The 21,357-nt window shown below is 31.7% G+C and overlaps 1 protein-coding gene across 5 annotated transcripts in view; it reads right to left on the reverse strand.

The window, feature by feature from the left end:
- Commd10 (COMM domain containing 10) overlaps window positions 1–21,357 on the reverse strand; it is a 197,832-nt gene that overhangs the window by 146,369 nt on the left and 30,106 nt on the right. For 3 of the 5 annotated variants that reach the window (XM_026402211.2, XM_026402212.2, XM_026402213.2), the window contains exon 5: window positions 18,551–18,661. In XM_026402211.2, coding sequence (XP_026257996.2) covers window positions 18,551–18,661 — 111 coding nt within the window. Of the gene's footprint in view, window positions 1–14,919; window positions 14,971–18,330; window positions 18,394–18,550; window positions 18,662–21,357 lie in introns of those variants that run through there. The other 2 variants (XM_026402214.1, XM_026402216.1) reach the window with 2 other exon arrangements.

Here is a 21,357-nt window from a genome sequence, read left to right on the forward strand (position 1 = left end):
TTTTTATTCCTCTGAAGATTACCACTCATAAAAAACATGTAGCCAAAATATAAGATTAGGCAGTATTTTATTCACAAAGGACATGGGTATCATAAAAAAGAAGCATAAGAATACTATCGTCTGGCAGAAGTCTTATTATTAAATAGTCAGTACCATGCTGACTTAAAACACCTGGATAGTAACTGGAAACACAATACACACTGACAAACGTAAGACATCTATAAATTATTGTACTTATCTGTCTACAGCAAAACGTTCTGATAAATTTAAATATTTCAAAAAAACTACGTACATAGAATTTTCATATTTTCTTGTACTTTAGAATTAAAAGAGGCAAAATAAAAAACAATCAGTTGAAAAGTACAGAGAACACTCAAATTAAAATGGGGATAAACATTTAACCATAATTCACATGAGGCAAAAGAACTTTTGGTTTCTCACTTTCAAATAAGACCATGCTGTAATAGGGGCCATATTTTGATGAAACCATTTTTTCTCTTAATCATTAACAATTAAATAAGACCATTCTCCTCTTCTCTTACCAAAAAAAAAATGATTAATTGAACTATTTGAGGCTCAAATTTATAGAGATTTGAGCCCTGTAACTGAAAACTACTAAGTAAATATAAAGCATAACTAAAGATGGTGATATCAAAGCAGAGATAATTTAATATAAGACTACATTTATAGTTGGCACATTGCCCTACTACCACTGAAGATTTGTAGAAATGGTGTTCTTCCTCTATGTTCATCTGAGAATTATTTCTACTAATTGGGAAAAAAGGAACAGTTATTTATTATAAATAATAGCTACAGATAACTCAGTCTCAATTCTAATAATCAGTTTACAAAACACGATACTGTAGCACTGAACAGTTTTTTCCTAGAAGCAAACTATGGTATAATCCACCAAGACAATATCCAACTCTTCTTTAAGATAGTATATTCCTAAAAACTATTTTGCAGAATAACTTGTCTTCTCAACATAATGTTAAACTATAGCATTTCAAATTCAATTAACACCCACAATGTGAGAACTACTACCATAGGCATTTCACAGACTTTATCTCATTTAATTCTATCAATAATCCTATGAAGCAAGTATTACTATCTACATTTTACAATTGGGAAATTTGCCATAGAAAGATTCAGATTCTTAAACAAAGCCTGCAAAATAAAACTCAATCTTCTCACTTCTCACCTATACTCATTCTACTATTTTAGACTAAGTTCTTATCTGGCTGTGTCAATAATCAACCAACAAACTATAACCTCACTAAGACTAGATTTTCTATCCCTTGAGAGCCACAGCCAAAGGGGCCCCAGCAAACTTCCAGCTGCCAGCTGATGATTGGCTCACAGCGGCCCCAGCAAACTTCTAGCTGCCGACTGATTGGCTCCTCTGTGGTGATGCTCATTGGGCTGTTTCCGCGGCCCTTTCAGACCAAGGAGCTGCTCATTGGGGGACAATTTTTGGCTCCGCCCATGGGACCCAGCCAATTGGCCTCAAGAGCAGGAGGAGTGGGGGAAGTTGAGAGGCTTATGGGAAGCGGGTGGTGGCAGTTGGGCTCTGAGGGGATTCCTGAAGAGCTGTGTGGTGTGGTGTGTGTGTTCTAAAAATAAAGTTCGTTTCTTTCGACAAGTGGCTCCTGAATTGTGCCCAGCCAGACTGCAGCATCTATCAATAAAATTAAAGGGTTGTTGTATATTTCTAAGGGGTAAGTGTGTGTGTGTTGAATCATTTTACAGTCTGTGTACAATTCAGTGGCTTCCAAAAACAAACATGTTGTTACAACCATCACCAGAATCTAATTCCAGTACATTTTCATCACCCCCAAAATAAATACCCATTAATGTCTCGCTCTCCTCTTCCCTTCCCTCAGACCCTGACAACTGTTAATATACTTTCTAATTCTATGAATTTCCCTCCCTGAACATTTTATTTAAGTGAAATCATACAATATGTGAACTGTAATGTCTGGCTTCTTTAACTTAGCATGTCATCAATGTTTATACATGTAACAGCATGTATCAATACATCTTTCCTTTTTATAGCTCAATAATATTCTGCATGTATGTATGTATGTGTATGTATATGTGTGTGTATGTATGTATATATATATATATATATATATATATATATATATATATATACTTTATAATTCATCCATTCATCCATTAGGACATTTGGATTTGCTATGGTCTGAATATGTCTCCCAAAACTCATATATTAAAACTTAATCACTAGAGTGATAGGTTTAAAAGGTGGGGCTTTTAGGAGATGATTAATTATGAAGGCAGAGCCCTCATGGATGAGATTAGGGTCTTTATAAAAGTGTTTGAGGGAGTAGGTTTACTCTCTTTGTTCCATGTGAGAACTCAGGAGGAAGGGCCCTTATGGGGCACTAAATGCTGGCACCTTGAACCAAGATATCCTGGCCTCCAGAATGGTGAGATAAAATTTTATTTCTTATAAATTATACAGTCTCAGGTATATTGTTATAGCAGCACAAATGGACTGAGACAATATTTCCACCTTTTAGCTATCATGAATAGTGCTATATGAATATTCATGCATATGGGCTTGTTGGACTTCCTATTTTTGGTTCTTCTGGGGCATATAATTATAGAATCATATGGTAATTCTGTGCTTAAAATTTTAGGAATGAGTAAACTCTTCACAGCCGAAATACTATTTTACTTCCCTACCAGCAATGGGTGAAGACCCTACTTTCTCAACATTCTTGCCAGGCTTACATCACTTTTGATTTTTTTTTTAAATCATAGCCATCATAGTAGGTATGAAATGGTACCTCATCGTGGTTTTGTTTGCATTTCCCTAATAATAAATGATATTAAGTAACTTTTCCTGTGTTTGTTGGCCATCTGTATATCTTCTTGACAGAAATGCTTATCCAAGTCCTTAGTCCATTTTTTAAATTAGGTTATCTTTACGTCGTTGAGTTGTAAGAGTTCTTTATATGTTCTAGATATAAATTCCTTATCAGATACATGATTTGAAAATATCTTCTCCCATTATGTAGGTTATGTTTTTACTTTCTTGATAATGTCCTTTGATGCACAAAAGTTTTCCATTTTGACAAAGTTGTATTTATATATTCTCTTTTGTTGCTGATCAAATATTATATTAAGAACCCATTATCAAACCATAAAAGACCTCTTTTGGTGAGAAAATTCCATAAAACTTTGCTAATTCCAAAAATAAATGTGTACAATTCTGTTTGTTTTATGTTGAGAATTTGGAACATGTTATATTGGAACATGCACTGCATTGCCTTCACTAAGGAAGAAGCAGCGTTTAAAATTGGGTTATTATTTTCTTATAAGGTGGATGGCTTGGATCTTTTTTTTAATTTTCTTTTAGTTATACATGAACACAATATCTTTATTTTGTTTACTTATTTTTATGTGATGCTGAGGATTGAACCCATTGCCTCACATGTATGAGGCAAGCACCCTACCACTGAGCTACACCCCTAGCCCAATGGCCTGGATCTTTATAATATAATGCTACATGGAGAAAGAAATTAGTTTGCAATGAATAGATTGGGAAAAATATATATTAAGTATTACATTCAAAATTATTACCTATAAGTAAGATTTACAGGTAAATATTACTTTCTTTCTTGAATTTTAAAAAAATTTTCTACAATATAAATAACTTGTGTGAGCTTAGAAAAATATAAAAGAATTTAAAAAAAATAAAACTAATATTCCTTAAAAATGAAATTTGTAAATAAGAAGTACTTTCTATACATTCACTTGCTATTATATTTCATCTTCATCTGGTACATGTAATTTGTCAACTATATTCTTTGGTTATCCAATCCCAATAATCACAACCAAGACAAAGAGAGTTTCGCTGATGTTATAACAGCATAGTTATTGAATATAAGTAAAATTTATATAAATTCTGAAAATTCCAACCTATTTTTTAAAACTTAGAATGGTACATTTTAAAAGAAAATTCTAGTTTGTTACTTCATTGGTTGCACTAAGGAATCAAAATGTTATAAAATAAGTTAGCAGGGTTTGTAAAAATTAGACTATATTAGTTCTGTTTCTTATCTTGGCTAGTAGCAAAGAGTGGAATAATTGATAAAATAAAGGATGATGTTGCTTCATCAACCCTATTCCATACCTTCTGTTTATCTATTGCTCTAGTTGGGACAGGTTCCCACTGCCTAATGGGCATTACCCTTTGTCATATGATAAGGTGACCGAAATTGACTATTCTCTATGCACTGACCAGTTGCCTTCAGATCCTCAAATATGTCACCCAAATATAAATCAAAAACACAGAACAGATCATGAAGAGCTAATGCTAAATACAAACAAGAAAAAAGCTAAACTAGATTCATAATAATTAAGTATCTCAGGATGACCACATTTCCACATAAGAAGTTCAATGATACAAGATTTGAGAATCTGATTCTTAAAGGATTTTAGTTACGTAATACACAAACAAGCAGAGATTTTTTTTTACAGGTTGCAAACTTCTGGATCATAAGTATTTAAGATAGTTGAAAAGGCGTGAAGAGAGAGAGAGAGAGAGAGAGAGAGAGAGAGAGAGAGAGAGAGAGAGAATGAATATATGAATGAATGAATATGAATTTGATTTGTGAACTTAGTACCATAAATATTTTTTATTAGAAGACCACAAAAATAGCCAACAGTTTTCATTTCAGATTTATAGTCATAAATATCAAATGGGCAATCACTCAATTCAGCAACAGCAAAATATCTAAAATACTTTGTTAATTTGTCCAATATTCAAAATAACTTCATACTTTCTCTTCTTTTCTCAAATCAATTAGCTATCTCCACTCCTCCAACCTAATGACTACACTAAGAAAATAGAAGTAATCAGACACTTAAAATTTTCCCTTTGTACCACCAAAACCACCTACATAACCTTTCTCTACTAACATGAATAAAATATTCACACTCCCATCAAGTCCAACACTTTCTTTTATGTCTCTGGATGTCATATCTTTCACATTTCCTACAGAATTTATATTCCTCTTTATTTAGCATATCACCAGTTTCTCCCCTACTAGATCTGTGTCATCAGCATACAATCCTCCTCTGATATCTCCAGTCATTAAACTCATCTTTCCCTATATCAACTGCCCTATTTTCTGGTTCTTGAAAGAATTACCTACACGGTTTCTTCTACTTTCTCTCCCAATATTTCTTCCGAAATTTACTTCAATCAGGTTTCTTTCTCCTCCTCTCAATTATAATTGAAATTACAAAAGTCAAGGTAAGGTGAACAGGAAAGTTCACTTTACTAAATCTAACAGATACATGTATTTTTTTCCTTATCTCACAAATAGTATTCAATATTTCCCTCCTGCTTAAACATTTCCATCTACTTCCCACAAAATAGTCATCAGCGATGTCCATGTCACTGTTAGTTTTTGTTCTGTTTTTGTTTTCTTTTTCATTATGTAATGATTATAATTATATATGATTATAAACTCAGACTATGGAATCCCACAGACCTGGGTTAATATCTTGACTCTATCACTTTTTAAATTCAATTTAGGAAAAGATGTTTACCACTGAGTCTCATGAGGTTCCCCCACAAAGCTCATGTTTAATTCATGTGGGAATGTTCAGAGGTGGATGATTATATTATAGAAGCTATAACCTAATCCATGATAGATTAATAATTTGAATAGATTAGTAGGTGATTGACTGTAGGCAAGTAGGGAATGGCTGAAGGAAGTAGGTCATTGTAAACATGCTAATATATTTCTATTTTAATAACTCTACCATTATCAACTATGACTAGATTTAATATATTATAAGATTTGGGGAGCTAACAAAGACAGTAAAGATGATATTTGTTTCTCTATTTAGGAATCACACAAAAATTTTAAACAATTTTATTTAAAAGATATTTTACTTATTTTTTAATATTTATTTTTAATTGTAGTTGCACACAATACTTTTATTTACATGTGGTGCTGAGGATCGAACCCAGGGCCTTGCACATGCTAGGCGAGTGCTCTACCACTGAGCCACAATCCCAGCCCTAAAAGATATTTTAACTTAGGCATTAGAACAGAAACCCTGCACCTAATGAAAGAAAAATGTAGGCCCAAATCTACATCATGTAGGCTTAGAAACTGACTTGCTTAACAAGACTCCTAAAGTTCAAGAAGTAAAATAAAAAATCAATAAATGGGGTGGAATCAAACTGAAAAGCTTCTTTATAGCAAAGCAAACAATCAAGAACATGAACAGAGAGTCTACAGAATGGGAGAAAATCTTTGCTATCTGCACCTCAGATATCACTAATCTCCAGGACATATGAAGAATTGAAAAAAAACTTAACATCCCCCTCCCCCAAAAAACTCCAAATAATCCAATCAATATTTCACAGAAGAAGTTATATACTAAACAAATATACAAAATAATGTTCAACATCTCTGGCAATTAGAGAAATGCAAATTAAAACTATTCTGAGATTTCACCTCACTTCAGTCAGAATGGCAATAATCAAGAATATAAACAACAGTAAATTTTGACAAGAATGCAGGGAAAAAGGTACACTCATACATTGCCGGTGGGACAGCAAATTGGTGCAAGTACTCTGGAAAGCAGTATGAACATTCCTCAGAAAACGTAGAATGGAACCTACCATTTGATGCAGTTATCCCACTCCTCAGTTGATACCCAAAGGACTTAAAATCAACACACTACAGTGACACAGCCACATCAATGTTTATAGCAGCTCAATTCACAATAGCTAAGCTATGGAACTAAACAAGGTGTCCTTGAACAGATGAATAGATAATGAAAATGTGGTATGTATATGCAATGGAATATTACTGAGTCATAAAGAAGAATGAAATTATGGCATTTGCCAGTAAATACATGGAACTGGAAAATATCATGCTAAGTGAAATAAGCCAACCACAAAAAAACAAAGGCCAAAAAGTTCTCTCTGATATGCAGATGCTAAATAAAATAAGGGCAGGTGGGTGGTTAGAGAGGAATAGAAGTACTTGCAGAAGTACTTTGGATTAGAAAAAGGGCAATAAAGGAAAGGGAGTGGGAATGGGAATAGGAAAGATAAGAGAATGAATTAAACATTACTATCCCATGTGCATATATAATTACACAATCAATGTAATTCTACATCATCTACAATCAGAAAAATGAGAAATTATACTCCTTTTATGTATAATATGTCAAAATACATTCTAGTATCAATACAAGTAACTAGAACAAATAAAAAATTTAATATTTTAATTCTTTAGGACATAAAAATTTTAAAATATTTTTACAAGGGATTATCTCCTTAAATATTATGTTATCATTTTATCCACAAGAATAGTAAATCTAATTATGTGTAGTATTTGGTTTATTTTAATTCATCAAAGATACTATAAAATATATTTTTATTAGTTTACACAGTTTTATCATGGATAAAAAGAGATTTTTCATTAGGTATCCAGGAATATATAGGAAAAAAGCTTACACACACACACACACACACACACACACACACACGGGAGCAGGGGGCTTGCTTTGTGTTATCAAGTAGTTATACACATATGATTTGTATCAATAAACTTGAATATATAAAATTATTTTAAAAATCCATATAACCACTGTCATGTATAACTAAAAAGAACAAATAAAAATTTTAAAATACATTAAAATGCTACATTTTAAAAAAAAGCCAAATGACTCACAAAATTAAAAAAAATGAATTGAAGAAAGGCTTTATTCCTCTTATTTTTAAAAAAATGACAACTTAAATGATAATATCATTGAGAAATTGATCACAATGAAAAAGAATACAAAATAAAATTAAGAATTTGAATGCTAGAATCACATAGCCCTAAGAATATTCAAATAAATCTGATGCCAAACAAAGAGGCTTTGTTTTCAAAGAATAGAGACAATGATGTGATAAGAGTGATTTTTTATTTTTTCTAACCACTTGAGAATATTTGATCAGATTGCTTCCACAAGTGGTTTTAAAATGAAGTAAAATAAATATAACAAAACTTATTTAATTTGTGCAACAATGGAATACTAATTTTTATAAAAAAAGAAGACTCTAGAATATTACAAAAATATCTGGGTTTTTCACTGGCCTCTAAAATTATTTCAATTAAGTACTTATCTAAAAAACTATTTTTGAAATAGTAGTTTTATGCTTTCTCCAAAAGCTCTCTACTGTGGTTTAGATACGACTTTGGGGTCCACAAAGGTTTATGTGTTGGAAGCATGGTCCCCAGTGTGGTAATGGTAGAGAAACTTTTAGGAGATGGGGCTTAGTAAGAGGTTGCCTGATCACTGGAGATGATGCCTTCAGAAGGGATTAAGGTAGCTCTAACAAGAACAAACTGCTATAATAGCTTGAGTTTAACCCCTGAGCCTATCTCTGGCTTTCTGTTTGGTGATATGATTTCTTCCTCCAGTATTTATTTATACCACTTCCAGCTGTTATGAGGTGACTTGGTTAAGGAGGGGCACTTACCAGAGTCTGCATCATGTTGTTTGAGCTTATAGACTCCAAAACTGTGATCTAAATAAACTTTCTTTTTATAAAGTTACTCTGCATCAAGTATTTCATTGTAGAAAAATAAATGGACTAATACATGCTTAAAACATCTGAATGCAACCTACAAGTGTCTTTATGCTTTCCCAAAACAATTCTGGAAAGTCATCTATCAACCTATACCAATTTTTTTCCACTAAAGGAAAAACAATAACCCATCTAGAAATTTTCTGAACCTTAAGTAATTAGTCCAAATGCCAAAAATAAGTTAGTATCTTGATGAAGGACTGTTGGGGACAAAGCTTACTTTATAAAGCATCTGATAATAATTAGTGAGTAAAAAGCTCAAAATATTATGGAATTCTTCTTCAGAAGACAAAATTGTAGGGGAAAAAAGAATATTTACTATATATTTTTAAAATCTGATCAATGAGTGATACTGCATTATTTTTTAATTTTTTATGTGTTCTTTTTAGTTATACATGACATTAGAATGTATTTTGACATATTATAGATACATGGAATATACCTCCCATTCTTCTGTTTATACATGGTTTAGACTTACACTGGTCGTATATTCACATATGAACATAGGAAATTTATGTCCCATTCATTCTACTGTCTTTTCTATTCACATACCCCCACCCCTTCCTTCATTACCCTCTGTTTAATCCAAATTTCTATTCTTTTCTCCCACTCCCTTACTGTGTGTAAATATCCACGTATCAGTGAGAACATTCAGCCCTTGGTTTTGGGGGATTGGTTTATTTCACTTAGCATGACATTCTCCAGTTCCATGCATTTACTGGCAAATGAAATAATTTTATTCTTCTTTATGGCTCAGTAATATTTCATTTAATATATATATATTATATATATATATACACACACACACACACACACATACCACTTTATTTATCCATTCATTTGTTGAAGGGCACTTTGGTTGGTTTCACAGCTTAGCTATTGTGAATTGAGCTGCTATAAACATTGATGTGGTCATGTCACTGTAGTATGTTGTTTTTAAGTCCTTTGGGTATATAATAAGGAGTGGGATAACTGGGAGATTGCATTCTTGTTGTCATATCTAGTATTAAAAATTAATCATAAAATTTTAATTTTTTGTAAGACATGAGAATATGACTATCTTTAAAAATCACTTGCAAGTTAACAGATGTACAAAAAAATACAAGTGGAAGGATGTATAGGCAAATATAACACTGGTATAAGTATTGAAATTATGTCTGATCTTAATTGATATTTTTCCCTTAACCTTTCTGAATCTTTATTATAAAAATGTGCAGTTATTTTAGTAACAAAAGTAAATTTAAGTTATCAAGAGAATATGCAGAAATAAATTCACTATATATATTAGATCAATTAAAATACAATGGTTGGGGTACATAATGAGATACATTATAATAAAACTATCAAAAGTTAAAGACAGAAGTTTAAAAGTAGCAAGAGACAAATGGTTTGTTATATACAAAGGAAACACTCATAGGACTCTGAACAGACTTTTCAGCAAAATTTTGCAGATCTGAAAGGATTAGCTGATATACTAAAAATACAGAAAGACTAAATAGTTAACTAAGAATACTATACCTAGCAAACCTGTCCATCAAAAAAGAAAGGGAGGGCTGGGGTTGTGGCTTAGCAGTAGAGTGGCACTAGGTTCGACCCTCAGTACCACATAAAAATAAATAAACAAAATAAAGGTATTGTGTCCACCCACAACTAAAGAAAATACATAAAAAAGAAAGGGAGTTGGAAAACTTTCTTACACTAGTAATAGCCAAGGTAGAATATTACCACCAGACTTGTCTTATTAAAAAATGAATAAACAAACAATAAACAGATGCCAAAAGGAACTCAAAAAGTTGAAACAAAACAGTGACATGAGAATATAACAACATATGAAACTTGTTGGCAAAGATAAATATATATATTTATTATATAAATATATATATCATGCACACACAAAATTATTTTATGATCATATTGGTAGGCAAACCAATTATAATCTTATAGAAATCAAAAGATAAAAGTATTTTTAAAAAACTACAACTAAATTATATTAATGAATACATAACACAAATAGTGGTAGATTGCTACATTGATAATATATGTGAAGAGGACAGGCAAAAAGTAGAAAGTTCTTGCGTGCAAGATAAGTTATCAGTTTAAAGTGAAATAATGTAAGTATTTTATATAAGCTTCCAGGCAACACAGAAAAAAAAACATACAAATTACACAAAAGAAAAAGAGAAAGAAATCAAACTGAGAAAAATGGGGTAAAAAAGGAAGAAAGGAATGTTAAAAAAAGAGAGAGAGAAAGAAGGGCAGAAGAACCACAAGATAAACAGAAAATAGGTAATAAAATGGCAATGATAAATTCTTTCTTATCAATAATTACTATAAATGCAAATGGGAAAACTAACCAATTAAAAGATACAGGATGATTACATGAAAAACATACAAAATCCAAAATCTCGGACAAGTAAAAAAAGAAAAACATACAAAATCCAATCTTATGGTGTATGTAGAACATGGTTTTGATTTAACAAAATACATAAGTTAAAAGTGAAGAAATGGAAAAAGCTATTCAGTGTAAATAAGAGATAAAAGAAAATAGGAGTGGCTATACTTATTCAGAAAAAGCAGATTTTATATAAAAAATTGTCTCTAGAGATTAAGAAGATCATTACATAAAGATAATGAATCAATTCAATACACAGGTATAACAATTATAAACATATATACCTAAATATGTAAAGCAAATATTGACAAATCTAGAAGGAGAAATTGGCGACAATACCATAATAGGAGAATTCATTACCATACTTTCAATAGATGATCCAGACAGAAAAACAAACATCAGACTTGAACAAAACTATAGACCAATGGACTTAACAGACATTTTATATACAGAACTTTTTTTCTGAAAGCAGAAAATGCATGTTTTTCTTAAATGCACACAGAACATTTCCCAAGATAAACTATGTGTTAGGTCATAAAACAATTTATTTTATTTTTATTTGAAGTACTGGAGATTGAGCTCAAGGGTGCTTTACAACCAGGCTATGCCACCAAACTTTTTTATTTTTTATTTCATGACAGTTTCAGTAAGTTTCCCTTGGCTGCCCTCAAATTTACAATCCTCCTACAGCAACTTTCCAAGTACCTGGGTTTACATGCATCCACTACCATGACCAGCTCACAAAAACACATTTTAACAAATTTAGGAAAAGCAAAATTATACAAAGTATCTTTTACAACAACAATGGAAAGAAACTAGAACCCAAAACCATCAAAAAAAAAAATATTGGAGGGAACAAAATGGAAATGAGAAAAAAATGAAAACATGATTTACCAAAATTATGGAATGCAGCAAAAACAGTCTAAAGAAAGCTTAGAGCAATAAATGACTACATTTAAAAAAGAAGTATCACGGGCTGGGGTTGTGGTTCAGGGGAAGAGCCCTCGCCTCTCACATGCAAGACCCTGGGTTCGATCCTCAGCATCACATAAAAATAAATGAATAAAATAAAGGTATTGTGTCCAACTACAACTAAAAAATAAAATTTTTAAAAAAGAAATATCTCAAATATACAACCTAACTTTACACTTCATAAGACTAGAAAATAAAAACAAACTAAATGCAGGGTTGGCATAGGAGCTACCAAAGATCTAAGCAGAAATAAACTAATTAGAAAATAGAAAAAAATCAACAAATAGATTCAAGTAGTAATCCTCAAAAAGAACAACAACAAAGAAAACCCACAACCAGTACTGAAAAATCTTCATGGCTTCACATGAAGCTAAATTCTACCACACATTCATAGAAGAATTTATACCCATCCTCCTTAAACTCTTCCTAAAAACTAGACGTAGAGAAAATACTTCCGAACTCATTTTCTGAGGCCAGTATGACCAAAAAAAAAAAAAACAGTCAAAGACACCACAAGAAAACAACAGGCCAATATCTCTAATGAACACTAATGAAAAGAATTCTCAATAAAACATAAGCAAACTGAATTCAACATTACAGAAAGAATATTATACACTATGAAGTGAGATTTATACCCGTAATACTAGGCTGATTACACATACACAAGTCAATCATTGTGATACACATCATAAAATAAAAAATAACAACCACATGAACATCCCTATAGAGGCAAAAAAAAGTCATGTGACAAAGTACAACATTCTTTCATGATAAAAACTATGGATAAACTAGTTACAGAAGGAAGTTTCCTCAATGTAACAAAGATCATTTGTAAAAAGCCCACAGCCGACATCATAATTAATGGGGGAAAACAACAACTTTTCTGCTAAGATCTGATACAAGGCAAGGATGCTTGCTCTTCTCACCTCTGTTCCTCATAGTAAATAGTAACAACAGCAATCAGAGAAGAAAAAGAAATAAATGGCATCCAGATTGGAAAGGATGACAAAATTATTCCTGTTTATAGATGACATGACCCTGGAAACTACACACACACACACACACACACACACACACACATACACACACACAGTTAAATTAAAAATTCAGTAAAGTAGCAGGAAAAAGATTTCAAGAAACAAAAATCAGTTATATTTTTGACACAAATAATTATCTATCTGAAAAAGAAATCAAGAAAATAATCCCATATACTATAGCATGAAAAAGAATAAAATACTTGTCAAATGTCAAATGGACTCCCACTATTAAAACTATAATGCAGCAATAAAAATATTTTTAATACTCTTTTAGTTGTAATTGGACACAATACCTTTATTTTATTTATTTATTTTTATGTGGTACTGAGGATCAAACCCAGTGCCTCATACATGCTAGGCAAGTGCACTACCACTGACTCACAATGCCAGCCTCTAACATTACCTTTAAAGAGATGCGCACCTATAATCCGAATGACTCAGGAGGCTGAGGCAGGAGGATCAAAAGTTCAAGGCCAGCATCAGCAATTTAACGAAGCCCTAAGCAACTTACTAAGACCCTGTCTCAAAATAAAAAATGAAAAAAAAAAAAACTGGGGATGTGACTCACTGGTTAAGCAACCCTGGGTTCAATCCCCAATATAAAAACAAAATATTTCAAAATATTTCATTTTCTATAATAAGAGTTTGTGATTTGATTATCACACTTTATTTTTTGAGACATCTATCCTAAATAAATCTGAGGATATTTTTCTCTTCAAGTAATATAGCATATTTCTTTGTCAGTGATGTAATATAGCCCTTTGTTAATAAACGCAGACTCAATAGAATTGATATCATATATTACTTTACTTACTACATAACAGTAAATAAGTGTCTCACTAAAAGTGTAAAATTTTTTCACCTTAATCAAATAAAAAGAATAGAAAAATAAAATTTAGAATCCAAATAACTCTAATTTAAGAAAAATAATAACAAAACTTTGCATTTTATAATGTATTCAACATCTTGAAATGTATTCATATTATAGGATCAAGTACTGAATTATTAAATAAGTAAAATGATATAGTACCCTACCAATGAAGATAACACAACATAGGACTCTGAAATAAACCTAATAAATATTTGAATGACAAATCTGGAAAAATTATTTAACCTCTGTATTTCCTCTACTTCTCTATTTATAAAGTAAAGATAATAACAATTCATACCTGAAAGGATATTTTAAGCGTTAAGAGATAATATCATGTCTAATACTAAGTAAATAGGAGAAAAAGTCCCTTTTTCATTCTTAATAAAATGAATTGTACATTTTGGAAATAAAAATGAAGATCTTTACCTCAGATACTGGTATAAAGATATCTAAGTTTACTCAAAGTCATAATTATTGGTCCAAAAAGTACCTTTCACAGCCTAAGTATAATTCAGTTTTTAGCATCAAGAAAAATGAAAGATCTCATCAAGGTAATTTTATCCCAGTTGTTGCAAAAGAAAAAAAGCAGAATGAAACACAATAAGTCTTTCTTAAAAGATATACGATAAAGTGTTAAATCCTCATATTAACTAAATATGATTGCATTGATGGATATGAAATAAGAGCAACATGTAAATATTTCAATTCTTTTAATATTTACATTAGAATATTCAAAGTTAAAGTACTGATGTCATTCAGAATTAGCAATATTTGTTACATATTCACTATAAGTAAACAAAAATAAATTCAACAATCTATAATTAGCCTGGAACTAGTTAAACTATAACCTAATAGAGCTATTCAATTTTCTTGGGAGTTATCTTATTCCCTTTTCTCATAAAGAAAATACTGTAAGTGACAGAATGTAATGAAAAAGTCAATAGTATAGAAGGATTTTTTAAAAAATTCATTTTGGCAAATGATCACAGACAAATTAACAAAAGCTGAATAATGATGATTTCATTTATTTGCTCTATCCACATCTGATTAATAGGCATTAATTCTGTTGATAGAAACAAGAGAAATCTATTGTTATATACAGATTAGAAATGTAAACATTTTGCATTTCCCATAACTACTGACTTCACAAGTTATTTTGAATGTTATTTCAAATAACACTGAATGCCTGAAAAGGTTAGGTAAGCAAAGCGCTCTACTGCCCTCTAACGAAACAAACCAAAAAATAAAAAAATAAAGAAGAAGGAAAAGAACAGAGGGAAAAAAAAAAAACAAAACTTCAGAAAACTTGTTTTGAAGTATATGTACAACAAGAAAATAATCTTATTTTGCAAAAATGAAATAGACAAACACTAAGACAATTAACTGAAAACAACCTGAAAATATATCAAAATACTGTAGGAAAGCTACAATCACCCAATTTCATGATAAAATTAGTAGCAAAACAGGAAAGCCTTGAGACAGAAATGTTCTAAGAGAAAGGAGACCACAGTCCAACAATGTTATCTAGTATGATAGCAATTAAAATGTAGCCTTCATTGTAGGCTACATTTTTCATGTGAATGTTGGAAGTGAAAAAGAAGAAAAAGAGCTCCTTAGAAACTACTCTTCAGTGAATTACAGTAAGTTTTCAGTTCAACAGCTCAAAAGTAAACAATATCAAAATACTTTCTTACAATTTACCCTGACTCTAATGCTCTCCAAAGCAGTTTAATATATGCATATTTGTAGGATAACTAAATTTAGAAGAATTTTATACTTTTAAATTTAAAATAGTCTAATGCTTCCTGTCTTAAACACCAATTTAGTACTTTATAGTACTTTGCATCATAAACTAAACAGTACTTTTTAATCAACCTTTCTAAAAATATTAGTTTGAAAAACATGTTCCATGACAGAATATTCTTTTTATTTAATATTTTATTTTATTATTTTTACTTAATATTCTTTTTATTTCTTTTTATTTAATGTTCCAATCTGTCAATAATTCTAAATTTTCATTTCTGCACAAAGCAAATGTGATGGTTTAGATATGAGATGTCCCCAAAAAACTTACATGTGAAACAATATAACAACATTCAGAGATGAAATGATTGGGTTATGAGAGCCTTAAACCAACCAGAACATTAATCTACCTAAAAGGATTAACTGGGTGTTAACTGTAGGCAATTAAGATGTGGTTGGTGGAGGTGGTCACTGGGAGTGTACCTTTGGGGTTTATATTTTGTCTTTGTTGAGCAGAGCTCTCTCTCTGATTCCTGATAGTCATGTCCTGAGCTGCTTCCCTCCTCCACACCCTTTCATCAGTCATGATGTGCCTCACTTTGGGCCCAGAGCAATGGAGCTGGCCATATAGACTGAGAGCTCTGAAACCTTGAGCCCCACATAAACTTTTCCTTTTGTAAAATTGTTTTTGTCAGGTCTTTTGATCACAGAAACAAAATAAAGCTGACTAAAACAACAAATACTGGGGGGAAAAGAAATACATGGTCCTTAATATGTAAAAATTAACATCAAGGAGCTGGATGAAGTAAGAGGATGAAGAATAGAATACAGGTAATAAAACAGGAAAATGTAAACAAAAGAAAAAAAGCAAAACTTCTAGAAGGCGAAACAGGTATAGTATTTAACTGTCCTTTACAGATAGGTACAGCATCACTTGAAGGTAGCATGTTTCTGTGCAGGTTGGCAGTGTCTGTTGCTCAGGAGATAGAAGCAACAAAACCCAAATCTACACAATGCCATAGAAAAGAGAGGCAATACAGACATCAAGTCACTGAAGTCTGCATAGAAGATGAAAAAGACATATCCTGTATATTTGGGTGCTGCTATTCTTCCTGTGTCTGTTAATGAAAATGGTGTGCTGTAGCTCTAATAATTATAAGGTTAATGAATGTGCATATATAATGATATTCATTCAAAATTTCAAAATAGCAACACAGAAAAACATAAATGTACTCAAAGCCCATATCTCAAATGAGTTGAGCTTCACATCTGTATTGACTTCCTGAATAATATGAATTTAAAATATGGCTGTTCTATTACAAGCATTACTCATTCATTCCCTCTGTCTAAAAATATAACAGATACATAGGCATATTGTTAAGCTATAATAAAGGAGCAGGGGGGACTTGAGCATCCCAAAGTCAAGCACTGTAAAGTCATAATGCTTAAAGTATCTCCTATATATGGTCAAACAGTATGTTTTCAATCTATAAAATGCTTCTAGCAATTTATACTCAAACTTAACATACTGTAGTCAAAAGGAATAAAACAAGATACTCTGAGTATGTATGTATATACAGATGTACGTATTCTATTCATGGAATAGCCCAGTTTACACCAGGGCATTCCAGATCATTTTCCTAAACTTAAAGAAATGCCTCCCCAGTTCATAGAAGAAAAAGGGATTTTGTGGGCTGTCCTTTTGCTCCCAAATTCCCAGCAAGCATAAATATTAAAAATATGATCAAGGAAAAAAGGGAGTAAGAATCAAGAAAAGAAAAAGTAATAATCTCATTAGGAAATAAATTTAGTGAGAATTTTGGCCTAAAACAAGGGTATTTGTTTATTTATTTAAACCCTCAAAAGTGTTACTGATGATGTTAGCAGGCAGCACTTACTGAGCATTTACCATAATAGCAAGCAATGGACTTTACATACACTAGGCATTTAATCTTTACAAAAATTATGTGAAATAGAAACAATTATCTCCATTGTATAAGTGTAGAAATTGACACAAAGATTAAGTACCATAACCAAGATTACACCCCTCTTAACTTGCATAATATACCAGTTTGACTTTTAACCACTAAGTTTATATTACTTCCCAGTAAAAACATGAAATGACATTTTGAAACACTGCAATAAACTAATAAATTACACATAAGATCTAAATTGCATAAAATTTTGTAGTCATATAACTTAGATTAGCCCCTGGTTCCAGTTTTTTAAAGACACATATGTGCATAATGCAAAAAACAATAGTGAAAGATGTAATAAACACTGCCAAAGAATGTTGTAATAAACATTGCCAAAGAAGTATCATTTCCACCCTTCAATGGCCATCATAAATGCTGTTCTTCTCTAATCACATTCAGCCATTGTAAACAATATCTCCTTCCTCAGATCTTCTATAGCACTTCAGTCTCAAATGTTTATCTTAAAATGAGATAAACTCATATAAGAAACAGCAAACAATAGATCCTATACCATATATATGCAGTTTAAACCATAAAACACCCAGCAATATTCACAAATACCTAAAACATTAAAATTGTAATTTTACATGATCTCCACCAAATTTTTCCTTTGTAGAATTTAAAAGAAAACATTATAAAATGTTCATACAATTCATTCCCAGGTCTCAACACCAAAACAAAAATGTTTTTACCAAAAAAGGTACCTTTCAAGATAGGCAACTTCTTCAGATACATAAAGACATGATACTTAAATCTGACATCAAAACCTGCCACAAATAAAGATCTGTCAATTTATTAATCCTTATTTAATTTACCTGATTCATGTTTAAATTTTAAATCCAAAGAGCAAAGACCCTGCTATCAATAAATTATAAGACCTAACAAACAAAATACATCATATTTCAAAGGGACACCATTTCTTACCTTTGAATCTTCATTATTCACTCCTAGCTGTAACACAGCTTGAGGAGATTTCAGTTTTGCTTGAGCAGAGTGAGCCATTTGAAGGTTAAGCTGCCATCCAACTGTCTCTAGCTATAAAAGACAAGTGTAGATTGGAATCAGATGGTACAGAAGGAAGAAAACAGTCAACTTTAAGCAAATTTCCACTCAGCAGGAATGAACATGGATAGCCTACTCTTCATGGAAAGTCAGTTCCAAGGCTCCTTTAACCTGCACACTCTGCAAATTCTCCCTTTGGGCTCATTAGATTGGCCTCTTGCCATGCCTGTCAAATTCAACAGTAAAAGTGATCTTTAAATACACTCTATTCTAAAAATAAAAATTCTAAGCAATGAAGTACACAAAAAGAGCAAATGGCTTTTTGAAGTATATTTTTATTTTAAAATAGCATTGTAAAAGCTAGTATTTTAAAATGGTTACAAATTTCAAGTAGTAAATAGCATATATTGGCAAAAATCCTTTAATGATTTCCCATTATCTTTCAAAAATCTTTGTATTAGGTAAAACTTTCCTTCCTCACTCCCTCCTTGTCTCCTGTCCTTCTTTCATTTTAATGTAGAGAGAAACTAAAGTAGCCAGATGGTAAGAGGTTCACACGTTTAGATACAGTGAGAATGGAATAGAGCCTGGTGATGAACTGATATCTACTTGTCACCAGGTGGTACCCAACAGGTTTTCATACTTTACAAAGTACTCTAACTTACCATGGTTCCCAATTATGATGGAAATTAATTAGAATATTTCCTTTGATTTAATTAATACAACAGCAAAATTTAACCAGGTAAGACAAAACTAGGAGAGCAATTTAATTTTTCCTGTAAAATGTTAAGCAGTACAAAGGTGGTTTATGGAACCTGACTGATCATTGCTTCCTCCAACCTCAGAAGTATATGATTTTTAGATTCAATTTCATGCAAATATCAAATATCAATATTAGGGAAGTTTTGTAAAATGCAATTATTATATGCCTCTAACAACATGACCCTGATAATGGATTTAGCAAAACTACCTTGGCTATACTGAGTAAAAATGCCAGCTTCACAACAATTTTCACTTGACCAGAATACTAATCACTTAACTTGAAAGACTGCTCAACAGCTAGAATCACAGTAGTGACTCAAAGCCAAGTTGGAAAAGAGCAATGAAAGTATTATCTATGTGAGAGAGGATGTGATGAGAAAATAAAGATACAGTTCTGTTCTTTCTGGCACTTTTAGAGGTTATGTGTATATGGGGAAGATAATGCATAATCCCTAATGAGTAAAAATATCAATTTAATGGTGCATGTTAAGGATCCTTACTGTACTTGTCTTTTACACTGATTACAGTAAGCATAGTCTCTGACAAAAGCCAACCACTATTTTCAACAGTCACATGCAACAGAACTTCTAATAAATACATTATATTCACTCTCATACTCACAAGCATTTTGACATGCAATGCCTTAACTGGAAAGCACCTTCTAGATATTCATATGGACCTGTGGAACATTGTATTGATCTTACTTAACTGATCCTACCCCTATTTTTTAGGCATTTAACATAACTAATGAAAATAAATATTAAGCAAATAAATTAAAATATGCTCCCATTGTGGTAAGGCTTTGGTATCAATTAATAAATGCTTAGACACTGCATAAAGTTGGTAGGGAAGAATTTAAAAGAGCACTGAACTTGAAGTTTATGCTTTGGCTCATGGTCACACTATCACTTACTAGCTATGTGTCCCTGGCTAAGTCTTAATCTTTCAAGATCTCAATTTCCTCATGAAATAAAAATATCTATCTGAACTATCTACTTTACTAATTTATTGGCAGTATCAAAATACAAAATGCATACTCAGTAATAGTGAAGCTTTAAAGCATTATAAATACAAAGCATTTTGATCATTTAATTTTTATCTTTCAAATATTTTTCAAATATCTTCCAAAATCCATGAGCCAATTCCGATACTATCATCCATCTCTTCCCAGACTACCACAAATAATCTTCTAACTGGGCTCCTTGCCTCCTATCTAACCCATCCTCTTATCCCATTTTCCTTCTTAAAATTCTCTAATAGCTCTTTATTACCTACAATATAAAAACCAAATTCTTAAGTCCTAAAACTAGTCTACAAAGCTCCTCAAAATGTGATGCCTAACTGCCTCCCCATTACTGTGCTCTAGTACAGCTTACTAATCATCTATCATCAGCAACACTGAACCAAGTGTCATTCCCAGAGTGCACTATGTGACTTCCTATGTGATTTTGATCCACTGTTATTTCCTCTGTGGTTTTTCACTTTTCCTTCTCTCTGCAGTTTGCCACTCTGCTCTCTCAGTATTCTGTACCTTCTCTATTAACACTTAGATCAGTATATCCCAATTATTTGCCTAGTGTTTATGTTCTCAGGGTAGACTGAGATAAGGCTAGAGTTATAATCACCTTTATATCCCTGTGTCCTACAAGAGCCCTTGACAGAGTCAATACTAAGATTCTTCTAAAATAAGTGACTGGGCACAAAACATACATATGCTTTCAAGGAAGAGTATTTACCTGAAAATGAATGGCAGCAGAAAGGGGAGCAAAAAAATAGTTCTATTTCCACTTGTTTATGGTTTTGTAATTAGTCAAAACTATAACCTACGGAGTCAACATTTTGGTTGATTCTTTATACATGCTCATAAACTCACATACACAATTAATTTTTATATCTACAGATCAAAGCATGCCCAGAAACACTTTCTATAGTGAGTAAAAATTACCTTATAGTGGTTACTTGGACTG

This window comes from Urocitellus parryii, chromosome 1 (assembly GCF_045843805.1).
Source record: "Urocitellus parryii isolate mUroPar1 chromosome 1, mUroPar1.hap1, whole genome shotgun sequence".
Classification (NCBI taxonomy): domain Eukaryota; kingdom Metazoa; phylum Chordata; class Mammalia; order Rodentia; family Sciuridae; genus Urocitellus; species Urocitellus parryii.